We start from the raw sequence: 24,446 nt of genomic DNA, 5'->3' as shown, positions 1-24,446 counted from the left end.
GGCACCCTGCTCAGCACTTTAAATACATATGGCAAAGAAGTTTTCTTCTCTCCCAACTCCCAACCAGGAAGCCACGGCAGGACAGCAGCCCTGCTCTTCTTGCCATTGCCCCTGGGTTAGGTGTCTCTCCTCTCCCTCCTGCATCATCTTGGGTCCAATTCTAAGCACTTATGTGTCCCCATCCTAGCAGGGAACCATGTAAGGTCAGGACGAGGTGTTTGGCAGGCACTGCAGCAGACCCTGCTTGCATCCCAGGGACCTTGCCATGTCACTGTGCTCTGCTGTCTTAAAGATGCCAGCATCTGCATCTTGTGCCTGGGGGATTTTTCTGGAATGGTGGAAGGCTGCTCTGCCTACGTGCACAGTGGGAGAAAGGTGCCAGGGAGTGAACACCCCCCAGGAGCAGCTCTTAACCAGTGACTCTTGGTATAGAATCACCCGGCTCTACTGCTCCTTAGGTGGGATTATTCTGAAGTTCACGTTTGACCCCTTTTCCCAGAGTTTCCTAGGGGCAGTCATCCACCAGGGTAAATGGCCTCATGCCATACTCTATCAGCTGCTTTCTTTCCCTGAATCCTGCCTCTACTCCCTGCTCAAGCATCTCCCCAATAAACTACTGGCACTTTCAGAGGAAACCAAACAAAGTGATATTCTCAAGGTGGGGCACCTGCTGCGTAGCTGGTGCCCAGTGGGGTGCTATCACTGTCAGGGTTTATTTGTCTAATACATGAGATAAAGGTGACTTTCATCTTCTTCACTTTGTTTAACCTAATTTCCTTGAAATACGTATATTTATATCTGAGCTATTAGGCTGCTACAAAAGTAATTGTGCAAAACTTTAATGGCAAAACCATAATTACTTTTGCACCAACGCAATACTTTGCCAAGGTGTAAACCTTCTGGTCAGTTTCACTTCAACATTCCCACTTTTTGCATTGGTAATCCTCAGCGAGGCTCTGGCTCTCGGATAATCTATTTTCTATCCACTGGAGTGTGAATCTGTCTGCGCAACTTTTCCCTGAGACCCCTCCCATTGATATTCATCTTCAAAGCAAATTCTTACCTTATTGCATTATCTACCTGTGGCTTTGGGAGCCGTGAGTCCTTCATAGCAGTATCACCCAAGTAATTCATTATCTAACACACATATCCATAGAAGAGAATCATTATGACAATAGTGTGGTTAATAAAAGTCATAGTAATAATGAACGCCTCCTGAGCACTTAGTGTGTGCCACAGGGTTTGCACGCATTTCCTCATTTACCCTCACAGCATATGAGATGCCCTCCTCTATATGTTATATGAGATGCACTGTTGCACATTTTACAGTTGGGAAAACTGAGGCACAGAGAGATTGAGCCACTTGCCTGAGTTTGTGGTGGAATCAGGATTTGCATTCAGACCACCATTCAGCAAAGCCCACATTTGCCACTGTTTTGCCACATCGAGTGGCCAGTCTTGGAGCTTGGACTGTACAATATGTATTTCTAGGTAACTGATTCAACAGAGTGAAGAACTGAAAGCCATATTTGTCTTAAATATCAGGCAAACTTACCCCAACCATCAAAAGTTAGTCTCTTTTCCTGCCATAAGAAGGGAAAAATAGGCTTTGTTGCAATATTCAGAGCTCTTCCCAATGGACTGGCCACTCCCAGACAGGCAGCCCAAGAGAGGGGACATAGCACTTTTGCTGTCATTGCATCTACTTGGTGGCTGGAAGAGTTAAAAGAAAATTGCACTTCCTTTGCTGCCCCCAGGCCCATCCAGACCACTACTGTCTTTCCTCTGGAGTTTTGTAGCATCTCTAATCAGCATGTCAACCTCCAGCACTGCTCTCTTCGCTCCCCTTCGTCAAGGGCTGTCTTTCTAAAACCTGGATTCCTTGGCTCCTAGAATCTAGTCCATGCTTCCTACTCTGCAGGAGAGGTTCTGACTCTTCTGTCCTAGCTTACTCATGAATCTATTGGAATGCTTACTAGCCCTCAAAGATGCAGTTCTCCCCTTAGCTGATGGTATTACCTCTGTGTGGTGTGTCCATCCCCAACTTATTCTCACAGTGAACTCCTATTCATCCCCCAAAGCCCAACTCGACAGTCACCTCCAGGAAACTGCTTGAAGCCCCACAGGGCAATTAGTTGCTCTTTTAGCATTTTATTCTATTCTGATAACTCCAATCTGAAGGCATTATAATTATTTGCGTCCCTGTCTACCTCCCCAGCAAGCATATGAGCTGTTTGAGAGCAGGACTTGTTTATACTTGGGCTTTATTCTATGTGTCTTAAGAGTAGAGGACAGTACCTGGCACTTAGAAGAAATGTGACAAATGTTTGTGGAATGAATGGATGGATATATGAATGAATTAGTGAAAGTAAGAAACATTAATCAAAGCATGGAACATGAATGGTTGGATGGGAGGCTGGATGGAGGGATGGACAAAATGATGGATGGGAGAAGGAAGAAAGGAAAGGAGGGAGAAAGCAAGGGTGGAAGGAAGGAAGGCAAACAGACAAATGAACAAACAAATCTGCCTGCATCATCTGTAACTCAGAATGAATTTAAAGCTTTTTTTGTCATTCTATAGACTGAAGAATAGCAATTATTTTCTACTTAAGAATAATTCTGGCTGGGCACAGTGGCTCATGGCTGTAATACTAGAGCTTTGGGAAGCCAAGGCAGGTGAATTGCTTAAGCTCAGGAGTTCAAGACCAGCCTGGGCAACATAGTGAAACCCCGTCTCCACAAAAAATACACACAAAAAAATCAGCCAACTCTGGTGGTGCATGCCCCATCTCTACACAAAAAAATACACATGAAAAGATTAGCCAAAGCTGAGGTGGGTGGTTCACTTAAGCCCAGGAGGAAGAGGTTGCAGTGAGCTGAGATCATGCCACTGCACTGCAGCCTGGGTGACAGAGCAAGACCTTTTCTTAATAATAATAATAATAATAATAATAATAATAACTGATTCTTGCTGGGAAGATTCAGGTGTGTGTGTGTGTGTGTGTGTGTGTGTGTGTGTGTACTCACACATGAAAATGCAGGACTTTGAACAGATTTCTTAGTCTATGGCATATGTGGAGGATCCTTCCAAAGAGTCTGTTTGGTGACCAGGACCCTCTATTATGGGCCCTCCTGTGTCAGTCCACAGCCAGAGGAGTCCTGAAGCCTCCCTTCCCTCTTTGGAGTCTCCCTGGAAAAGAAATCACAATGTCAGCTGGGCATCCTTCAGTCTACAGAGCAAACACCGTTTGTGCAGTTCTGAATGCACAGAGAACCTGCTTTATCTACCATCTCCTCTAATTATAACCAGCCCCAGAAAACCACTCTAGCCATGTTCAGGCTGAAGAGGGAGTTGTGGAGAGATGGAGCCTCAAATTTGCCAATTTAAATGCCATTGGGTAATAGGGACAGCTTTTGTATTCTGGAAAAAATGCAGTCCCCAAAAGCCTCACCTCCAGGCTTTCCCATAAATGACTCTGGCTATTTTTAGGGCATATCTAGGCTGGATCTGTGAGCACAAGGATGAGAATAGACGCAGGAGATTGGAGGCATAGGTCTTAGAGGGCCCTGCTGCTCACCAGCCAGCCAACCTTGGGTCAATCTTTTGACTTCTCTGAGCCTCAGTTTCCTCACCTATATATAACAGCGTATCCTACAGAATGTCTTCAAGAGTCCCTCTCAGCTCTAATAACCAAATGTTCTACAAATTCTAGCCAATAAAAGTGTTAGGCAACTTTTCTAGAAGTTTAGCTACTTAATGCTTAAAGCATATGTTAGGCATGTGCAGGTCTCAAATTTGGCCACAGACATCCTGGATTTCTCTCTCTTCCCACTTGGGCCCCCCATCCAGATAATCACCAAGTCCTACCCATGGTACCTTCCAAACAGCTCTCCAATTCAACTGCTTCTTCCATCCCTCCCTCCTCACCTGCCCTCATCTCACTCACTCACCTCATCTCTGCCCTCCAGTTCCCAGCTGGAACTCTGTGTGGGAGCAGAGTGCCTTGGGCTGCATTAAACTTTGCAAATGCCCAGTGTGCATTGTACATTTACCTACTCCTGGCCAGTCTTCTTGCCCCTCCATCCGCTGCTGCCAGAATGACATTGGAAAATAGAGACCAGATGGTATTTCTCCCTCACTTTAAAGCCCTCTGTGGCTCTTCATTGCCTGAAGAAAGAAACCCAAACTCCCCGATGGAGCCGACGAAAGCCCAGCCTGACCGGCACCAGCCCACCCTATTCCCAGCCAGTGTACCCTCGCCGTGGGTCCTGACATCCCACAGTAGCCCAGATGCCTGTTCATGATTGCAGCCTGAGCAGCCCACGCAGCATCTAACACATAGGAGGCCCTTTATAGTGGGTCATGAATTCCTTCATTCTCTTCTTTTCTCCTTCCACAAACAACCCTCAAATGCTCGAACAGGAACAGCAAAAGCAGCAGGCATTTTAAGGATGGAGAAACAGATCAAATCATCCCTTTCCTCAAAGAGCTCTCCATCTACTGGAGGAGGAGGCCCCATAAACATAAGCTGCCTGCATCTTGCCCAGACCCATGGAAACTCCAAGAGGAACTAAGGCAGCTAAGGGGGTGGGGGAGGGCAGCAGCAAAGTTCCATCCAGGTCGACCTTTGCTGGATGAGGTGAGGAGCACACAGTAGGTGACTGGCACAACAGGTTCAACCAGTGACCTGGGGCATCGCTAAGGTCTTCTGACACCACGTGTTCCAGCAGCTTCCCTGGATTCAGCGAGGTGCTCCCTCTATTTTTTGCATGAAACAATTGCTTTTTTTATCTCACAGTGCCTTGCATCACAGCCTGCTTTCCTCGGGAACATTTTTTATTCTCCTTCCCAGCCCTTATTTATTTTGGGCAATTTATCTTTTTTTTTTTTTTTTTGGTGCCCTTTGCTGCCACCTAGTTAATTCCTTGTTGTTCCAAGTTTTGTTGTATTCAACTCTTTGTTTTTGTTCACTGAAACCAATAAAAGTGGAACCAGAAAGTAGAGCATAGGCTTACTTTTTGAAAACAAGTCTATTTCATATATTCTCTCCAATATGACTGCTGAGGGGAAAAGCAGATGTCATATTTAGTGTCAAATGGACACTAAAAAAAGGTGTCCATTTTTAGTGGTGTTTGATGGTGCTGTGAAGTAGAAGACCAGCCCACTTTGCAGTTCCTGGCCCTGACTTTTCCCAGGGTGGGCATGTGTCTGCCCAGATTCTGGACCAGCTCTTAGGCTCTCCTCACTCTCCCTCATCCCTCAATGAGTGTTTGGGGGGCTGCGGAAGCCACCTGTGAGCCTCCTCTGAGTAAGAGCCCTCACTCCCCATGAGCCTCCAGGGACCCCACCTCTGTGAGATTCCTCAGGTGGCCCTGAGAAGTGGCTGCCTATCCCCTTTGCACAGACGACAAATGGGGGCTTAAGGTGCTGAGAAATTGCCCCAAAGCCGTGGAGCTGCTGAGTCTGAGAACAGGGACAAGAACCCAGGTGTGGCCAGCTGTGGTGCTCTCCTTCCCTACACGCCACTGCTTCCACTGCCTCAATTACACTGGCTGCTGCTTTTCTTCAGCAGTGACCCCCTCCCCCAGCTCCCAACTCAAGAACTCCCAGGTGCTGTCTGGGCCCCTCAAGGTGACAACCCTGCAAGGCATGTCCTCACCCCTGCATCACTGAGGAGGAGGCCACCAGGACACGTCCCACCTCAGGCCAGGGCTGGGCCAGGTTTTGAACCTAGAATGGGCTGGTCTCAAAACCTGTTCTCACCTATTTTGCCTTTCTCTGGGACAACATCTCATCCTAAGAGACTGTACACTTTAGGCACCAGTTTCATGGAACCCTGGAACCGCGGGGCCCTCCAGGTCTTCATGGCCAAGCTCCCCCATTCAGAGGCACCAGCCCCTCCCACTGCTGGGGCTCCTCAGGCCCCAGGACACTTCCAGACACAGGGGCCCCAATACAGGAGAAGCCCGGTGGGTTGTCAAAGGCCCCTTGTTGTATGAGGCCCAGTCAGTTCCAACAGCTGCTCTTCACTGGGCCTGCCTGGGAGCCCAGAGCTGTGGGGACTCCATGCTTCTGTCCCCAGGCAATGCTGAGACTGCAGCCTCTGGGGCATTGAGGCCCTATTCAGGTGGGCTGGGGGCTATGTCAACAGCAGTGCAGGGGGGAGATGAGGGAGAGGGAGTGCTCGCAGCATGCATTTGGTGAATGTCTCCCAATGTCTGGGTGACTGGCCTCATCCAACTTGGGATCTCTCAGGGACTCCCCAGGACTCCCTCTCTGGTGGGTGTGGCGGCTGCTCCCAGTCATGCACCCTGGAGGCCTGGTCCTTATAACCAGAGTGAAAGAGGCGGGGCTCTGGGGTGGTGGCAGAGCTATTGCTAGGGGACCAAACTTTACTTGGGTCAACAGGTTCCCATTGTGGTCCCCAGGCAGGAACAGTGGGGTTGACCGAGCAACTCCTGAGTGCTGGCTTCCCCGCAGGTATTTAATCCCATCATCACTCAGGTCTCCTGACAGCCCTGCAATAAATTATTCTCTCCATTTTTCCAGTTACGGAAACAGGCTCAGCAAAACCAGATAACTTCCTCAGTCTCCCAGCTGGAACACTGTGTGGAAGCAGACTGCCTTGGGCTGCGTTAAACATCATAAATGCCCGATATGCATTGTACCTTTACCTGGGATTCACCCCATGGCTTTGAGTAGGAACCGTGGCTGTTCTGTTAACTCCCGTTAACTCCCGTCTCCCGGCATACTGAACAGAGGGATTCTTCACTGCATACAATTGCACATTCAAATTAACTGTTATGCAAAAAATGCAGTTTGACTGGGACTCTTCACAGCCATGGCAAGAATTGGGGGAAATACGATCAACAGTTTTTGGTGCTAAAAACACAAAAGATGATCAAATTGCACCCATTCTCCCAGTTTACAGATGAGGATACTGATAGAAAGAAAGTGACCTAGCCAGGATCACAGGATGTTAGTGTCAGGGAGACTCACCCACCTGTCCATGCCACATGTTTATCTAGAGTTTGTGAGGGTTTAGAGGAGTGATCATGCTCTCATTCAGGGTGAGGGACCCGTTAGAGCATCCAGCATTTGGTGAGCAACTGTTGTGTTTCAGGCATGTTCCTACATTTTCTCATTTAAAACTCAAAGTGATTTTCCAAGACATGAATGTCTAATAGTAGAGTCAGAATGTATTGCCACCGGCAGACAGGCAGACACTGTGCAGGGCCATTGTCCTGTCCAGGCCTGATGACTGGTCTTTTCCTTTTCCTTTTCCCTTCCCCTTTCCTTTCCTTTTCTATTCTTCTTTTTCTTTGCAACAGAGTCTCTCTCTGTCGCCCAGGCTGGAGTGCTATGGTGCGATTTCGGCTCACTGCAACCTCCACCTTCTGAGTCCAAGCAATTCTCCTGCCTCAGCCTCCCAAGTAGCTGAGATTATAGGAACCCACCACCACCCCTGGCTAATTTTTATATTTTTAGTAAAGACAGGGTCTCACCATGTTGGCCAGGCTGGTCTTGACCTCCTGACCTCAAGTGATCCACCTACCTTGGCCTTCCAAAGTGCTGGGATTACAGGCATGAGCCATTGTGCTCAGCTGACTGGTTATTCTTAATGTCCCATTTGGTGGATGAAGACATGAAGTCCAGAGAGGTTGAGTAAATTACCTGAGAACTGGCAGGGAGAGAAAGTGTGGGAACAGGGACTTGCATGTAAATTGTTATCATAACCCTTACTTGTCTACTACACTCTGTTATTATTATCCCAATTTTACAAAACTGCAGAGGAAACAAGCCCAGAGAGGTTGAGGCTCGTGCTCAAGGCCACACAGCTCATTTGTAGGACTTCACTCAGGAGTATCTGGTCCACGTGCTGGGTGTTCTCTCCTCCACACAGTCTCTCCCAGGGACCAAGGCTGCGTTATGGCTCAGACTGAGGCTCTATGTTCAGTTTGACAAATCTGCACTGTGGGCCAGCCCTGCAGGTCCTGAGGGGGATAGGGTGGCGAACTCAGCAAGCTGGGCCCTGTCTTCAAGCAGCTGGCGGGTCAGGAAAGCTGGCCTCACTCAGCCTGTCCCTAGTGGCAGCTTCTCAGCTGGATCAACCCATGCACCACAGGGGACCTCAGTTGTGGGACTGTGGGTGCCTGCTCTCTCCCACAAACCAACCGTCTCCAGAGATGCTGAATCACTCACACTAGTGTGTGTAAACAAGCACGGTTTGGAGGGGTGCTTTTTCCATCTATGATGAAGCTTCTGAATACTGTTCCCATCTTAAGGACCCAATATCATTTAATAATTATATCATGAATTCCATTAAATAGCCGGTGTGTGAAATGCTATTTAAAAATGACATAATGGCAGCTCTTAGTCATTTTCCGAGAACTTGACAACCTCAGGATGGCAAAGGGCAGGGAACGGTCTAATACAAAAAGTGCAGGGTTTCAATCCCAGAGCAACCTTGCCCTGCTCAGAACCCCCTTCCCAGACCATCGCAGGCCAGAGCAGGCCTCTACCTGGTAGCTTCCTCCCGGAGCACCTTCCCTGTTGCCCCAGCTCTGTTCCTCTCCAGTGCTGCCCCTGCTCATTGACTTTTCATGCCTGGAATTGTACTGCACACTTGCACTGCGCATTTCCTTATTTCTGGGGTCCCCACCAGTTCCAGTTCTCCTGGAGCCAGGATTTTGTGTTGGTGCCTGCTCCAACCCTGGAGCTCACAGGGCTTGGCATATTGCAAGCTCTCAAAAACATCTATTGAATAAATACATGACATCTGTGGACAGAATTTAGCATTAGAGGATGCTGCAATTGTGATGAGAAAACAGTAAATATAAAAAGTGCTTTGTTGGTGAGTTACTGTATGTCAGGTACTGTATGAAGAACTTTGTATCATTTAAGTCTCATAGCAATGAGGTACATTCGAAAATAATCCCCTTTTTACAGATGAAAAAAACCAGTGCTCAGAGATGTCAGGCAACCTGCCTGAGGTCACCCAGCAAAGACATGGTGATACGATCACAACCCAGATCTGTCCAGTTCTAGTACTCAAACTACATCAGACTACCTGCTTCCCTCCCTGACATTTCTTACACAATGCTTGGCGTGGCCCTGGCTCTCAAAAGCACGTACTGAATGAATAAATAATCTCTTTGGGCAGAATTTAGTGGTAAAAGAGGCTAAGAGGCTTTAATCATTATGTTAGTCCTACAAGTCCATTTCCTGTTTTTTTTTTTTTTCCAGTAGTGCCTTAGAATATTGGAAACAGTGAGGAACTCTTCCTAAAATCTCATGGGTTAGGTGCGAATACCGAGAAGTATATCATCCCTGGGGGTGCACAGATGAGCTCAGCCTGGTGCCTGCCTTCAGCCGGCTTCCCTGTAACCTGCTGAGAGCTTTCCCCAGTGTCTGAGAGAGAGAGTTTCAGGCGGGTGTTGAGTCACACTGTTAGCCTCCAGAACGAGTGTTGTCCTGAGGCCCCTCTGAGAACCTGGTCTGCAGAAAGCATCCCATTGTGGGGGAATGTGGACGAGCATGTGCTGGTGGTTGTGGGGAATAACTCGTAAAAAGAAACCCACTCTATGAATTTCTCACCATATGCTGAGTGACGCATATTTAGGGTCTTACACAATTATCACAGAGCCCTACCCAGTAGGCATCATTGCTGTCCTTCCACAGTGAAGTACCCGGGACTCCTGTGGGTCACGTAACTTGCCCAGTGTCACATACACATGGCCGCTCAGGATCAAACCCCCGTCCTTACCCTTGGGCCTCACCCAAGTCCAAAGCCCCTGATTTTTCTGTTACTTTACATTGACAGTGCATATAAGGTCCTCTCTTAGAGGGAAATTAAACTGAACTAAGGAAAAACAAAGCAAAACAAAACAAAATCATTTCAAATAATGCAGTATCATGAAGACAGTTTATTCCTCTCTGATGTTTCTTTCTTTAAAAATCATGGAACTTAAAAGCTGCCAAACTGTTACCCACATAAAGTCCAAATGCACGGCAAAAATACGGCTGCAGGAAGGAAAACCCTGAGTGGCCGTTTGCCTGCAGAGCCAGCCTGCATGAGCGAAGGGCACACATCTGGGTTTCATGAACACAAAGGCCCTGTGGCCCTCACACAACCAGGACACCCTCCATTTGTCTCACGCTTAACCACATGCACACACATTTTCTTGAGAAAGCCAGTGTCTGTGCTCTTCTGCATCTTTTTCCTGGAGTTGAATCCAAAGCTGTACATCTCATTACTCGGGTGCTTATGTTTTCTCCCTGAATGTGTCTTTGAACAATTCCCTCCTGATCTGTTCTCCTGGGGCAGGATGGGCAGACTGCCTTTGCAGACAGCAGATGTGATTTTCCTTTGTCTTTTATACTCTTCCTTCTCCAAACTCACTCCCAGCTCTTCTCTTTGTACAGGTTTTGACCTGATGGATTTGTTCAGTGTGAAGGAAATCTTGGGGAAGAGAGAGAATGGAGCTCAGAGTTCCTATGTACGGATGGGATCCTTCCCTGTGGTGCAAAGTACTGAGTGAGTGGCCACTTCTCTTTCCAGACCTGCACAGGGTGTCATGGGAAAGGGCAAGAAAGGGGCCCAGCAGCCTCTGTTTCATACTTGGCACTGAGCCGGGCTTTAACCTACTCAGTGCCTTGTAAGGCTGCCCCGCGATGAAGCAGCTGAACCACTGGACCAGGGAATTCGACCTGCTTTTTAGCCAATCTATCATCATTGCCTTCATTGGTTCTCTGATCCTTCTACACCTATCTTTCCATACACATTTGGCATTAATCATTCATTCATACATGTGTTTTTCTGTCCATTCATGAAATAACACATGTGTATGGTTTAGTAGTGCATAGCACCTACTAGGGACCTGACACTGCATTCATGGCAGGCTTGGTTTCACCAGAATCACGGAGTGGCTTTGGTCAGTTGAGACTGAGTTTCAGCGTTGACTGGGTACTTGGCTTTACACATTACTGATTGCCCTTGTGCCTCAATTTTCTCATGTTTTCAATCCAAAGTGAATGTTCCTGCCTTGCAACATTATTGATAGGATATGATGTAAAGATTTGTCCAGTTCCTGACACTTATTGGGCCTCCAGTCAGGGGCTAAAGATGATACCAAAATGAATGCTCTATTCTTATTACAGGCAGACAAATCTTTCGAAAACAAAAGTGATATTGTTACCCAGTCCAGACCCCAACAGAGGGTTCTTGGATCTCGTGCAAGAAAGCATTCAGGGTGAGTCCACAGTGCAAAGTCAAAGAAAGTTTATTAAGAAAGTAAAAAAATAAAAGAATGGCCACTCCAGAGACAGAGCAGCCCCAAGGGCTGCTGATTGCCCATTTTTTATGGTTATTTTTTGATGATATGCTAAACAAGGGGTGGATTCTTCATGACTCCCCTTTTTAGACTATATAGGGTAACTTCCTGACGTTGCCATGGCACTTATAAACTGTCATGGCACTGATGGGAGTGTAGCAGTGAGGACGACCAGAGCTCACTCTCATGGCCATTTTGGTTTTGGTGGGTTTTGGCCGGCTGCTTTACTGCAAGCTGTTTTATCAGCAAGGTCTTTATGACCTGTATTTTGTGCAGACCTCCTATCTCATCCTATGACTTAGAATACCTTCACCATCTGGGAATGCAGCCCAGTAGGTTTCAGCCTCATTTTACCCAGCTCCTGTTTAAGATGGAGTTGCTCTGGTTCACACACCTCTGACAATATTGTGTTATGCGACCTGTCTTCCATCTTTAAACTACTAATATTTAATTGCCTCCAGTGTTCTTAAGTAAACTAAAAGGCCGGGAAGAGGAAGGCCCCTGTGTGACCCAGCCCCGTCCTGCCTTTGTGGCCTCCTGGCTCATCCTCCAGGCCTCCCTGTCTGCCTCCTGTCTTTGTTCTGGGTCCTCCCAGGCATCCTCTTCCCACTGGGAGGCCTTAGTTCATGTTCTTCCTCTACCTGGGACACCTGCCCTGCTCATCCTGCAAAGCATGCTCACCCATTATGCTCTCTAGATGCCTTCCTTGAATCCCCAAAGTCAGGCCTTCCCCTTACCTACCCTCCTCCCAATTTGTACTTCTGTACGAAATGTGTTGAAGTTACTTGATCAGTTCTGCAATAGTTTTATCTCCCCTGCTCAATGAGAAGTCCTAGAAAGGAACTGAGCCTTGGTTTCTGCTACAGTCTCGGCACCCAACTAAGCCCTGCCCAGAGTAGGGAATGAGGAAATATTTGCTGAATGAATGAGTCAACAGCCCGTAACGAGTGAAAATGTTTTTTCAGTTGCTAGTCTGGCAAAGACTGGCTTTGAACGCCAGCTCATAGAGTATGGGTTTCTGCATGTGTGTGATCCTTTTTGTTTTTTTAATTCAATGAACATTCTCTGAGTGCCAACCACACACCAGGCACTGTGTCAGACCCTAATGTCATTTCATCCATGGCTCACAGTGTCTGCATTCCAAGAGCAATTTTACAGAAGAAGAAATGAGACAAGTCACTTCCTCTCTGAGTCTCGTTTTCATGAAACAAAGACAGTAATCGCTGTCAGCCAACTCTTGAGAGAGTCATTTACCCAGACAACGAGGTTGTTCTCTCGCCACACACAGCCAGGTGCTGGAGGATGTTATTATGAATCACCTGGCCCCATGCTCATGTGGGGGGTGCACAGGGATGAGCAGAGTCTACACCCTATTTCCTTCTTCACTCCCCCACACTTCTTTGCCTAATATGTCCAGTTCACCACCCATTCCACTTGTAAGCAGAAAAAAAATCCCATGGAACTTTAAGAAAAAAATGCAAAGGAGAAGGAACAAAATAAAGAAAGCAAAAGTTACACAAATCTAGTGGAAGGGTCTAACCAAGGACCACTCTGTTTGCTAACCTTCTAAGGAGGCACTTGCATCAAAGAGCAAAGCGGCCGAATTCAGGCAATGCTCTGTGGAACACAGCATGGGACCCCGATTCTGGGTCACGGATTTGGGCTCCTTCCTGTTCTCTGAGAGTTGCTCTGAGGAGGAATTTCCACATTTGTTTTAATGGCAGAGCACCCAAAACAAAATCAAATTGGCAAAGCTCTTTCATTTCGAGAAAGGATATTATACTTTTAATTTCTAAAGCTTTGAAGTTTAAACACACATACATAAAATTTTAGTTTGCAAGTTAATTTTGTTCATAAAGAAAAGAGTTGTCACTTTCAATATTTATATTTTTTCTCACCTGTTTAATATTTAAAGGGCATTGACGCATCTTATCTAATTTATTTCTCATGACAATAACAGAAACGAGCAAGGCAGGTATTACACTTTTCACTTAGCTGGTACATTTGAGACTCAAAATGGGACAGTGGTTTGTTCAACACCTCACAGGTCAGAAGAAGCAGAGGCTGGCCTCAAACTCAGGTCCTCTAATTACATACCCTTTACCCTTCCACTGTCATCTCACATCTGCTATATTATTTGTGGAAAAGATTGGTTTCGGCTGTTTCCTTTCTTTAGATGTTTTCTGTTAATGATCTTTTTTCTCCCTGATTAAAATGAGTGATACACATATGTATGTATATATAGGTACATATGGGTACATATATAAACACACATGTAGGTATATATATATACACACACACACACATGCACATATACCCACATATGTGTGTGTATTAAGCAAAAGTTATTATAATCAGGGGAATAAAAAGTCATTAACAGATAAATCTGTACTTTTTCTTATGATATACTCGTCTGTGTGTATTTCCAAGGTATAAGAAGAAAGTGTGTTCAGGGAAAAAAAAATAGCATAATTGGATTCATTAAGAAAATAAGGAGAAAATGGCTGGGCTCTGTGGCTCATGCCTGTAATCCTAGCACTTTGGGAGGCCAAGGCAGGCAGATTACTTGAGGTCCACGGTTCGAGACCAGCCTGGCCAATGTGGTGAAACCATGTCTCTACTAAAAATACAAAAAATTAGCTGAAACCCTGTGTACTAAAAACACAAAACATTAGCCAGGTGTGGTGGGGGGCGCCTGTAATCCCAGCTTCCTGGGACGCTGAGGCAGGAGAATTGGTTGAGCCTGGGAGGCGGCAGTTGCAGTGAGCTGAGATCATGCCATTGCACTCTAGCCTGGAAGACAAAGCGAGACTCTGTCTCAAAAAAAAAAAAAAAAGAAAGGAAAGAAAGAAAGAAAAGAAAGAGAAAATGAAAAACAAAGCAGCATACTGATCTGTGGCTACAAAGCGTGTTTCTGGGGATGCAGGTGGGGAGGCCCCATCTTCTTCCTGCATGGGCAGTGACTGAGGGTGTCTCTGAATGCTGAGGGAGGCCCAGGTGCTATGAGTGATGGGCCCTGTTCCTACTACCTGGATGTGATCCTGGGTGAAATCCCAACTCAGAGAATGACTTTGAACAACTGGGCCATCATCTCCCAGCCTTGAGCTGTAAACTGAGAATCAGAATCTTGCTTGCAAGTCCTACAGCCAAACAAAGTCCCTGCGGATCTCCAAGTCTGAGAACCAGGAACTCAGACGCCTCCCCACTTCCCTTCCTGTCTGTCTGGCCAGGCAGGGTCCACCTCCTCCAGCAGGGAAGTCAATGTCATGTACATTCCTGAGGCAGTCCCCAGCCCCCAGGGCAGGATTGGGCTCCGCCTCAGCTGGCTCTGCAGTTAAGGTGCAGTCAGCTGGTGATTAAGAGAAGAGCCTAGGAGAGCAGGTCCCAGGTGTGTCTCCCTCTGCCACTTAGTAGCCAGATGGCATGGAGTTAACCCCTCAGAGCCTGGGTGCCCTCAGCTATAGCACGAGGATCAAAATACCTTTTTTTTTTTTTTTTTTTTGAGATGGCGTCTCGCTCTGTCGCCCAGGCTGGAGTGCGGTGGCATGATCTTGGCTCACTGCAAGCTCTGCCTCCTGGGTTCACGCCTGTAATACCTTCTTTATAGATTCTCGTGAGGAAGAAATTAGGCAATATGTGAAAAGAGTTGTGGTGAGCTTATGTTAAGCTCTCAAAAGATATGTATTTTTATTAAATCTTAGACTCTTATGTCAAATGAGATCCTAAGTGTCAGTGCTTTATTGAATCTGAGAAACACTATGAAAAAGTAAGCTAAACTTTATTTTGATAGGATGTAAGTCTAGGATAGATCAGTGGTTCTCAACTAAGAGAAATTTCACCCCCACCCTCCAGGGGACCTTGGGCAGTATCTGGAGGCAATTTTGTTGTCATAACTGAGTGAGGGGTTGCTACTGCCATCGAGTGGGTGGGGGCCAGGGAGGCTGCTCAGACTACTACAAGGCTTGGGGCAGCTCCCACATATGTGTTGTCTAGGATGCGTCCTCCAGGAAAATCAACCAGGTCCTGTACTAGCACTGGCGAAAGAGAGGTTTCTCCATGGAAATGGCTGTTGACAGTTTTCAAAGTTCTGCATTCCTTCAACTTTTATGGAGTGCCTGCCGTGCTGCAGGGACCCAAGTGGGTGCTGAGGGACAGGGATTTGTCAGTGTTTCCTCACCAGGGACCTCACGAGGAAAACATGGGGAGTCTGGAGAGCTGGAAGACAGGTGGCGGTGAGTCAAGCAGATGGGGAGAGATGAGGAAGGAGGGGGTGATGTCAATGATGTTTCCCAGAACCCGGTTGTGGAGGGAAGGAGAGGAAGAAAGAGGGGAAGAGGGAGATGGCTCAGGTCCCGGCTGGGGATGTGCAGTCAGGAGAGGCTGCGTGTTGGTGGGGGTGGCGGGGTTCTGTGCTGACATGCAAGAGGCAGGAGGGAGTTCAGGTGCCCTGTTCATGATACAGAGGAAGATGGAAGGGCAGCTGGCCTGAGAGTGCTCCGAGGACAGAGGGACTGAGGGATGGCATCTCGGTTCTCGGTGCGGGGGATTGAGCCTCCATAGAGAGAATTAACAATTTTCATTTCTGAATTTGGAAGAGGAAAAGCAGCCCCAGGACTTGGTGGGGGTGGAGCAACAGGGAGCTGAGGCCTCCCCGAGGTGAGGGGCTGGCTCCACAGGCCAGGCAGGAACCTGGGCCTTGTGGGAGAGAAGAGGATGTGCTACATCCCAGTCTATTCTGGCTGCTATGACAAAGCACCATAAGCTAAGCTGGGTGGCTTATACACAGCATTTACTCCTCACAGTTCTGCAGGCTGGGAAGTCTAAGATCAGGGTCCTCATAGACACCATCCTTCCCTGTACTCTTACACGGTGGGAGGGGTAAACAAGCTCCCTGGGGTCTCTTATAAGGGCACAAATCCCATTCATGAGCTTTCTGCCCTTATGACCTAATCACCCGCCACCAAAGCCCCGTCTTCTGTTACCATCACCTTGGTGTGAAGATTTCAACATATGGATTTAGGAAGACAGAAACATTCAGACCATGGCATCCTGGCATCTGGGACAGGGCACCAAGCACGATAAGGTATACCCATTTGTCCTGGCCGAGGAGGGATGCAGCAGGGAGCGGCGAAGCTGGGAGTTTCTCCATATTTGATCCCGGAGGTGTGACGATTTAGTGTTTACTGTGGATGTCATCAGTCATGGTGGTGGTGGAGAGATGGAAGCAGACGCACCATAGGGATGGATTTGAAGGTGCTGATGTTGGAGCCTCAGGGGTTATGATGATGGTCTAGGTCACTTTGAGGCCCTGACCTAAGGAGAAGGCAGTGAAGGCAGGCCAAGAAGGTGGATGGTGGAAATATTTAAGAAGTCAAATTGGCAGGGCTTGATCACTGGTGGGTTGTGTGGGCTCACTTTGCTGGCTCCCTGCTCTCATCGCCAAGCCTGGTGTGTTTGTCTTCCTTTTTCTCCAGGGATGTGTTCCCCCAAGGTTTACCTGATGAGTACGCCTTTGTCACAACCTTCCGGTTCAGGAAAACCTCTCGGAAGGAAGACTGGTATATCTGGCAGGTCATCGACCAGTACGGCATCCCACAGGTAAGGGCCACAGTGCCTTATCTCAGTGGTCCTGAGCTTTCTGTTCCCCTCCCACAGGGGATGGCACCACCCACCATGTTTTCTCCAGGGCTCTTATCCCTGGGCCTAGAGAGATCGAGAGCCTGGCGTACGGAGGCTCAGAGGACTTGCAGGGGGGATGTCACGAGACCCAAGAGGTCCAGCTTCTTGTCCTAATGATAATGTAGTACCAGGCCTTCTGATGGGGGTAAAGAAGACTGAGTTCCTGTCCTCCGAGACACTTGGTCTAGCCAAGGACATGGACGCCAACTCTGCTGTCCTGTGACACCTGCTATATTGGCAGCATGAGTGACCCAGCTTCGTGATGCAGTGGAGGGCACTGGCTCAGGGTCACATAGACCTGGGTTCAGGTCTCGTGTCTACTCCTTCATTGGTGTGGGTCCTGGGATGGGTTACTTTATCTTTCTGAGTCTTGGTTTTCTTAGCTGTAAAATGGAAAATAGAGTACCTACCATGAACCGTTGGTGGGAGAATCGGATGGAATAATGGTTTGTAAAGCATATAGAACAGTGCCTGATACATAATAAAATCTCATCATGAGAAGTTCCCTTCTGTGTTCTTCTGAATGAAGCTCTGGGTCCTGTCTTTACTCACCTCTGGTGTGTTTCAGCTTTCAGTTCCCATGAAGGTAGGACAGCTCTCCACCAGCACACAGTCCAGTGAGGAAAGAGTAATCTGAAATTCAAAGCCATCAACACAATCTGTTGGTTTGAGATAAAAGCAACACTACTATTTGTTCTCTGCCAAATTCAAATCCCCTTGTTCTCAAGTCATAGACAAACTGATTCTTTCTCCTCTCCTAGAAAAATGAACTGGATGAAGATATTACTCACTTTCAGCTGGGAGATACTGACTAAACTTTCACTAGGGGCTAAAATAAAATAAAAGCATGCTCAAGCAATTGGACTCCAGCAATCACATTCATGGCCTGCCATCTGAGAGGGCAAGATACTCTTAATCAATGAGCTTGCCCTCCCAGGTTGAGGCTGGGCCCTGACTTCAGATGCATTTGCTTATCAACATGTACATGCTCTTAGTAGGAGCTGGGGATTGTTCGGAGGGCTTTACAAATACTAATTCATTTAGTCTTCATAATAACTCTATGAATATTTTCTACTGTTAGCATCACAGTTATGAGGAAGCTGAGCCACAGAGAGGCTAAGAAATTTGCTTACCTTTTGACAGGTAATAAGAGCAGGGGTTGAGATTTGAACCCAGTCATTCAGGTTCCCACATCTGTGCTTTTAACCACATGCTCAGCTGGCTTCTGTTCCAAGCCTGTCCTGATCAATTAGTCCTGTTGAATGATTTTTCCATAACATCCCTGGTCATACTGAGATGCAGAGACATTTTCAAACTAACTGCTGAGAGGCTTGATTTTGTAAGAGTGGGAGGCTGAATGGAGGAGTCGGGATTCTTCTCTAGAGGCCACTTTTCTGGAGAAGTCCATTGCATTCCCGTCCAACTCCATCTCCAATTGCACAGGTCTTGCTTCTCCATTTTCTCAGGGTCTGGTGCAGTGGGACTGGGCACCTGACATTACATTCTTGTGGGAAAGCCTGCACCGCCCCCTCAGTCTGGGATCTCTTCCTTCATGGCATTTGCAGAGCTGTCTGTGCCCTGTCTGCCATGTGTGCATCTTCCACTCCTTCTGTCAAAATGAGTAATGGGATGAAATACCACAGAACCATGCAGAGATGAAGACTGTCTTGAGATTTGAGATTCCTGTGTGAAGAGGCACACAGAAATTTACCCTTGTTAATCAAGGCTTGGTTGAGTGCCCATCACCAGAAGTGCCAGTGATGCGCACTTCCATGCCCTGGGGAAATACTGGCTAGACAAAGGAAAGTTGGATAAAGACCTATAAAGAAGATGAACTGTGAGCAGAGCGGTGTTGGTTGCATGCCCGTGCACTCTGTCAGTCATGGTAGATCTACAGATAGAGAAGTTCATCTACAGATATATATGTGCATGCTTTCATTTGCCATTTACAACCACCCTTAAAAGCTGGCGTTTTCCCCATTTGTCATTTGGGTAAACTGAGGCTGGGTTTCAACAAGTCTTGTAGGCCAGTGTAGGGACTTTTTGTTTGAGAAGAGACTCTGTGGAGTTGCACAGGCCCAGAAATAGGAGGACAAATTAGGAGAACATAGTAGTGATCCAGGCAAGTGTGGATGCTGGCAGTAATAGTGAGATTAGGAGAAACAATCAGGTTGTAGATTAATTTTGAAAACAGAACCAGTAGGATTTGCTGATGGAGCTGACATAGAAAGTGCCTTCCCCAGGGCCACCCAGCTAGTATTGGTAGACACAAGACATCGGACTGCTGGATGCCCTTCCTTGCTCTATATCATGCTAGAGGCAGAAACATTGGGAAAGTCATGTCCCCAGGAAGCTCTGAAGGTTCAGGGACACAGTGCTCGAACATATGAAATAGAAGACCATGTTTAGTCATGGAAGTATTAGCTTTATGCGTATTAGAAGTATTAGATCATTAGACAGGGTTTCATAGTTTTCTATTTTATGCCCTACTCATAGCATAAAATAGGTGATGCAATTAAAATAAATCCCAGTCTTCCTTGGTTGTACTGAAGCCATGTGGAGCACAGAAAAAGAGACCAGAAGACCCAGGTTGTGTTGAATACGTAGCTGATTCCCCTTCACTATGTGAGCACCTTCCTTTAACTACAGAGACTCTTATTCATTTGTTCATTCCTTCATGCATTCAGTACCTTGTTATTGAGTGCCACTGTGTACCATGTGTTTTCTTAGCCACTGGGATTACAGAGATGAAGAGAGAAAGTGCCTGTTTAAAAGCATGGATGGGAAAGACAAAAAGGTGAACAAAAGACATGCATAAGATAATTTCATATACTGATGCTGTGCTATGAAAAAAGTCAATAAATGGCTGGGCACAGTGGCTCATGCCTGTAATCCCAGCACTGTGAGAGGCCAAGGCAGGCAAATCACCTGAGGTCAGGAGTTCGAGACCAGCCTGGCCAACATGGTGAAACCCCAATCTCTACTAAAAATACAAAGATTAGCTGGGCATGGTGGTGCGCACCTGTAGTCCCAGCTACTTGGGAGGCTGAAGCAGGAGAATTGCTTGAACCTGGGAGGTTGAGGTTGCAGTGAGCTGAGATCACCCCTCTGCACTCCAGCTGGGATGACAGAAAGAAAAAGAAAAAAGAAGAAAGTCAATAAATCACATCTTGGGATTTGAGAACAGATGGCCAGGTTAAAATCCAAGAGTATGTGTTTATCAGAGAAGGTTTCACTGCTGTGATGCCTGTGAACTTACTTGCGTAATTCATTGTTGCAAATATTTAGAACAGTGCCTGGCAAATAATACTATATAAATGTTTTATATATATTATAATTCTCATAATCCTCATGACAATTCATTTAATTAAATTTTCATGGATCAATTTATATAATCCTCTTCACAAACAGGCACTACTATTGGTCCCATTTTACAAATGAGGAAGCTGTAGAAAGGTTAAATAACTTACCCAAGGTCACACAGCTAAAAAGTGATTCATTGGTTTAGATGCAGGCTGGCAAGAGACAGCCCCCACTGGGCCCACATTTTTGATGAGTGCTGTAGCAAAGTAACTGGGGTTAAGGGAGCTGATGCGGTTAAGGGATAAGGGTTAAGGAAACCAGCAAGAAATGCCAAGGAATCCCAGGATCAGCCACAGGAGGAAGCTACCACCTGGGCCTGGATAGGCAGGGGAACGGGGAGGAGATGGTGAGTTCTAGAGTCACAGAGGAGGATATATGTCCAAAGAACTGGGGCACATGGAGGGACAAAGCCACTCAGGAGCTACAGGGAAGCCGGGAGGGGTGGGAGGAATAAATGCTCCATCTCTCTCTCTTCCTGCTCATTGGTCTCCATTCCAATGGACTTCCCATGGGCCAAGCTCAACTAGAAGCCAAAGGGCCCGGGAGCCAAGATGAAGTCTTAAAAGGTCAGGTCCTGGGAGCAGGGAGCCCCAGGGAAGGGCAACACATGAATATTAGAGCAGATGAAGACTAACCTTGCAGAGATGGAACAAGGAAATACTATTTCATTCACTCAATGGATACTCACGTTCTGTGCCTTCTATTCTGTTCATACTTTTGTGCACTGATTGTGTATCTGTTGCCCACTGTTGTGTTCCTGACACCTGGCATGTTGCCTGCTGGGCACACAGGATGTTTGGTGAATATTCTGGAGGGATGACAAAATGAGTACATGGATGAGAACCTACTCATTTATTCATTATTAAAAAGCAATCAGGCTGAGCACGGTGGCTCACATCAGTAATCCCAGCACTTTGAGAGGGCAAGGTGGGCAGATCATTTGAGGTCAGGAATTTGAGACCAGCCTGGCCGAAATGGTGAAACCTTGTCTCTACTAAAGTCACAAAAATTAGCTGAGTGTGGTGGTGCACACCTGTAATCCCAGCTACTCGGGAGATTGAGGCAGGAGAAGAGAATTGCTTGAATCTGGGAGGCAGAGGCTGCAGTGAGCTGAGATCACACCACTGCACTCCAGCCTGGGCAACAGAGTGAGACTCCATCTCAAAAAACAAAACAAAACAAAAAATCAGAAGTAAAACAGTAAAATCTTCTCCAGAATTTGCCCATTACAAAATGCCTGTGCATTTTGCAAAGGCTACCCCAATGACACAGACAGATCAGACCCCTGCTATCAAGAAACATTTTATGGGAGCCCCAAGACAGTGTAGGGTAATAGGTCAGGCCAGAAGATATTTTTGGTTTAACCAGCCCACGATTTTAAAAGACACTGAAACTAGTTAGGATTTCTGGCTGGTCTCACAACTCAAGCCCCTCTGTGCATGAATTGTCTTGGAGTCTCACCAAAGCTCTCTTACCCGCATAGCCCTTCCAGACAGTTGAGGCTGTGACCCCTGCGTTAATGTATGAGTGCAATTATTCCTTTTGATACTGGGTTTAGAACAGCCTGCAAGGTAGACATCATTAACATCATTGTGTGAGGAGGAACCCGAGGCTCTCAGAGGTGTGAAGGAATTGGTCCAAACTCAGATGGCAGGTTACCAGCTGGTAAGAGTCACAGCCAGGATTGACTCCAGATTGCCAGGTCTGACTCTGAACTCCCCTTTCCCACTCTCTTCTTTTCCCTTGGCCCCAAGAAGCTCAAGGAGTCTCTGGTCCTTTCCTCCCTAGGTCTCTATCCGGCTGGATGGTGAAAACAAGGCAGTCGAGTACAACGCTGTGGGTGCCGTGAAAGATGCTGTCAGGGTGGTCTTCCGAGGTTCCCGGGTCAATGACCTCTTTGACCGGGACTGGCACAAGATCGCCCTGAGCATCCAGGCCCAGAACGTCTCCCTGTACATTGACTGTGCGCTGGTGCAGACACTACCCATCGAGGAACGGGAGAACATTGACATCCAGGGCAAGACTGTGATTGGCAAGCGCCTCTATGACAGTGTGCCCATTGACGTGAGTACCAGGGGGCCTTCTGCAGCCCAGGTTCCAGGCCACCGGGGAGAAGCCTTGGGAGCTAAGTGCCCTCAGTGTTCTCTACACCTGCATGAACCATGTACCAAATCATCACCTTGGACCGTCTTAGAAGGAAAGACCCTGACTCAGAAAACTGCCATATTGGAACCCCAATTCACCATCATCCATGTATTAACTCATTCAGTTATTCAACCATTACATCATCATTCATCACATATACATTGAGCACCTACTATGTGCCAGGCACTGTGCTCAGCACTGGGGACACCAGTACCCACAAAAGAGAGCAAGACTGACATGGCTCTGGCTGCATAAATAATTTTAGAGAAAGGTAGCTCCTAGGTCTGCAAAGGTCACACACACATACATACATATATGTACATATGTATATGAATATATATATGCAGGTAGGTGGATAGATATATAATAGTTTCTGATAAATTTAAATACAGATTTTTTCCTTCTTCCTTGATTGTAAAAAAAATTGGAAAATATGTGGAAAATAAACAGCAACCATCCTCATTGCACCATATAGGGATAACAACTGGTAATAACTGAACATCCTGAATAAACGTTCTTCCTTCTTTTATTTTTTCTCTTCCCTCCTTACTTCGTTTCTCTTCTGTTTTTTTTCATTTCTTTAATTTTTCTTTCTTCCCTCTGGAAATACATACCCACATCTGTAGCCACAGAGATGCATACACCGTAAGTATGTACGTAATACAATACACACAGACACCTTGCACAGTGATCCACGTGTTCCGTCTTCAAGCTGAAGTCAACCTTAGCTCCCATGCCCAAGAGCATCCCCCACTGCCTGAGAAATAACAGGAAACATGATGTGGGGAAAGCTCTTTCCAAAACCATTTTATGTATCCGTGTGTACATAAGCATAAGCAAATATAGTACCATTAGGCATAGGATAGATTCTTGGAAGTTTATGTAAATAATGGACTACATCTGGCTTTTTTTGTTTTCTTTACTCAAAATTATGTGTCTAAGCTTTTGTTTTTTTTTTTAGCTAAAGCATAATACTTTGTTATATATTCATTCATATGTCATTCATTCTCCTGTTAGTGGTATTTAGATAGTTTCTAATGTATCACTATCATAATTAGCAAGCCTTGGGCTTTGAAAAGGGGGGTATATCTCCATGCACTTTACTTATGAGGAAAATGTAAGCAACAGCTGCCCTTTAAGCTTGAGATATAGATGAATTGAGAGCATTTCTTGGAGGTATGTACCCTCAAGTTTAATGATTGGGCTGTGGGGTACACAATTTTTAACTTTCCCACGTATTTCAAATTGCTCTAGAAAGTGACCTTTATATGTGTGTATGTATGCGTGTGTGTGTATATATATATGTTGTGTGTAAATATATAAATTATATATAATATATAAACATTAAACATTATGTATATAAACATACACATACATTATAGATATAAATTATATAGATAATGTTTATTTAATTTATATCTATATAATTACATATACCATTATATATAACTATATAATATATAAACATATATAAACATTATATATTGATCTATATATATTATATCTATATAATGGTACATTATATAGATATAAATTATATGTGTATAATGTTTTGTTGTTTTGCCAGTCTGCTGGGCATATGGGGTAATATTGTGGTTTTCATCTGCGTTTGCCTGATTACCATTGAGACTGGAAATCCTTCCCTATGTTTACTGATGGTTCCCACATCCCCCTTTGGTGATGCTAGGCCGTATCCTTTCCCTGTTTTACTACTATGCTAGTTTTCTTTACTGAATGATTTCTAGATGATCTTTACGTATTTTGTATACTAATTGCTTATTTGTTATACATGCTGCAAAATTGTTTCCTGGTCTGTCAAACATAAACCGTAAGAAAAAATGAGTAAGTTGGAAAACATAAAATTTTAGGAAGTGGCATTCCGGCAAAAGACATCATAAACAAGTTTATAGACTTTGTCATAACTT

General features: G+C 46.0%; 1 protein-coding gene across 4 annotated transcripts in view; it reads left to right on the top strand.

The window, feature by feature from the left end:
- COL22A1 (collagen type XXII alpha 1 chain) overlaps positions 1–24,446 on the top strand; it is a 337,498-nt gene that overhangs the window by 70,326 nt on the left and 242,726 nt on the right. For all 4 annotated transcript variants that reach the window (XM_063726825.1, XM_054518874.2, XM_054518873.2 and 1 more), the window contains 3 exons: positions 10,427–10,538; positions 16,809–16,932; positions 22,165–22,440. In XM_063726825.1, coding sequence (XP_063582895.1) covers positions 10,438–10,538; positions 16,809–16,932; positions 22,165–22,440 — 501 coding nt within the window. In that variant the 5' untranslated portion in view covers positions 10,427–10,437. The remainder of the gene's footprint in view (positions 1–10,426; positions 10,539–16,808; positions 16,933–22,164; positions 22,441–24,446) is intronic.

This window comes from Pongo abelii, chromosome 7 (genome assembly GCF_028885655.2).
Source record: "Pongo abelii isolate AG06213 chromosome 7, NHGRI_mPonAbe1-v2.0_pri, whole genome shotgun sequence".
Classification (NCBI taxonomy): domain Eukaryota; kingdom Metazoa; phylum Chordata; class Mammalia; order Primates; family Hominidae; genus Pongo; species Pongo abelii.
Note: the sequence above shows the minus strand (reverse complement) of the source record. Positions and strands in the feature narration are given on the sequence as shown.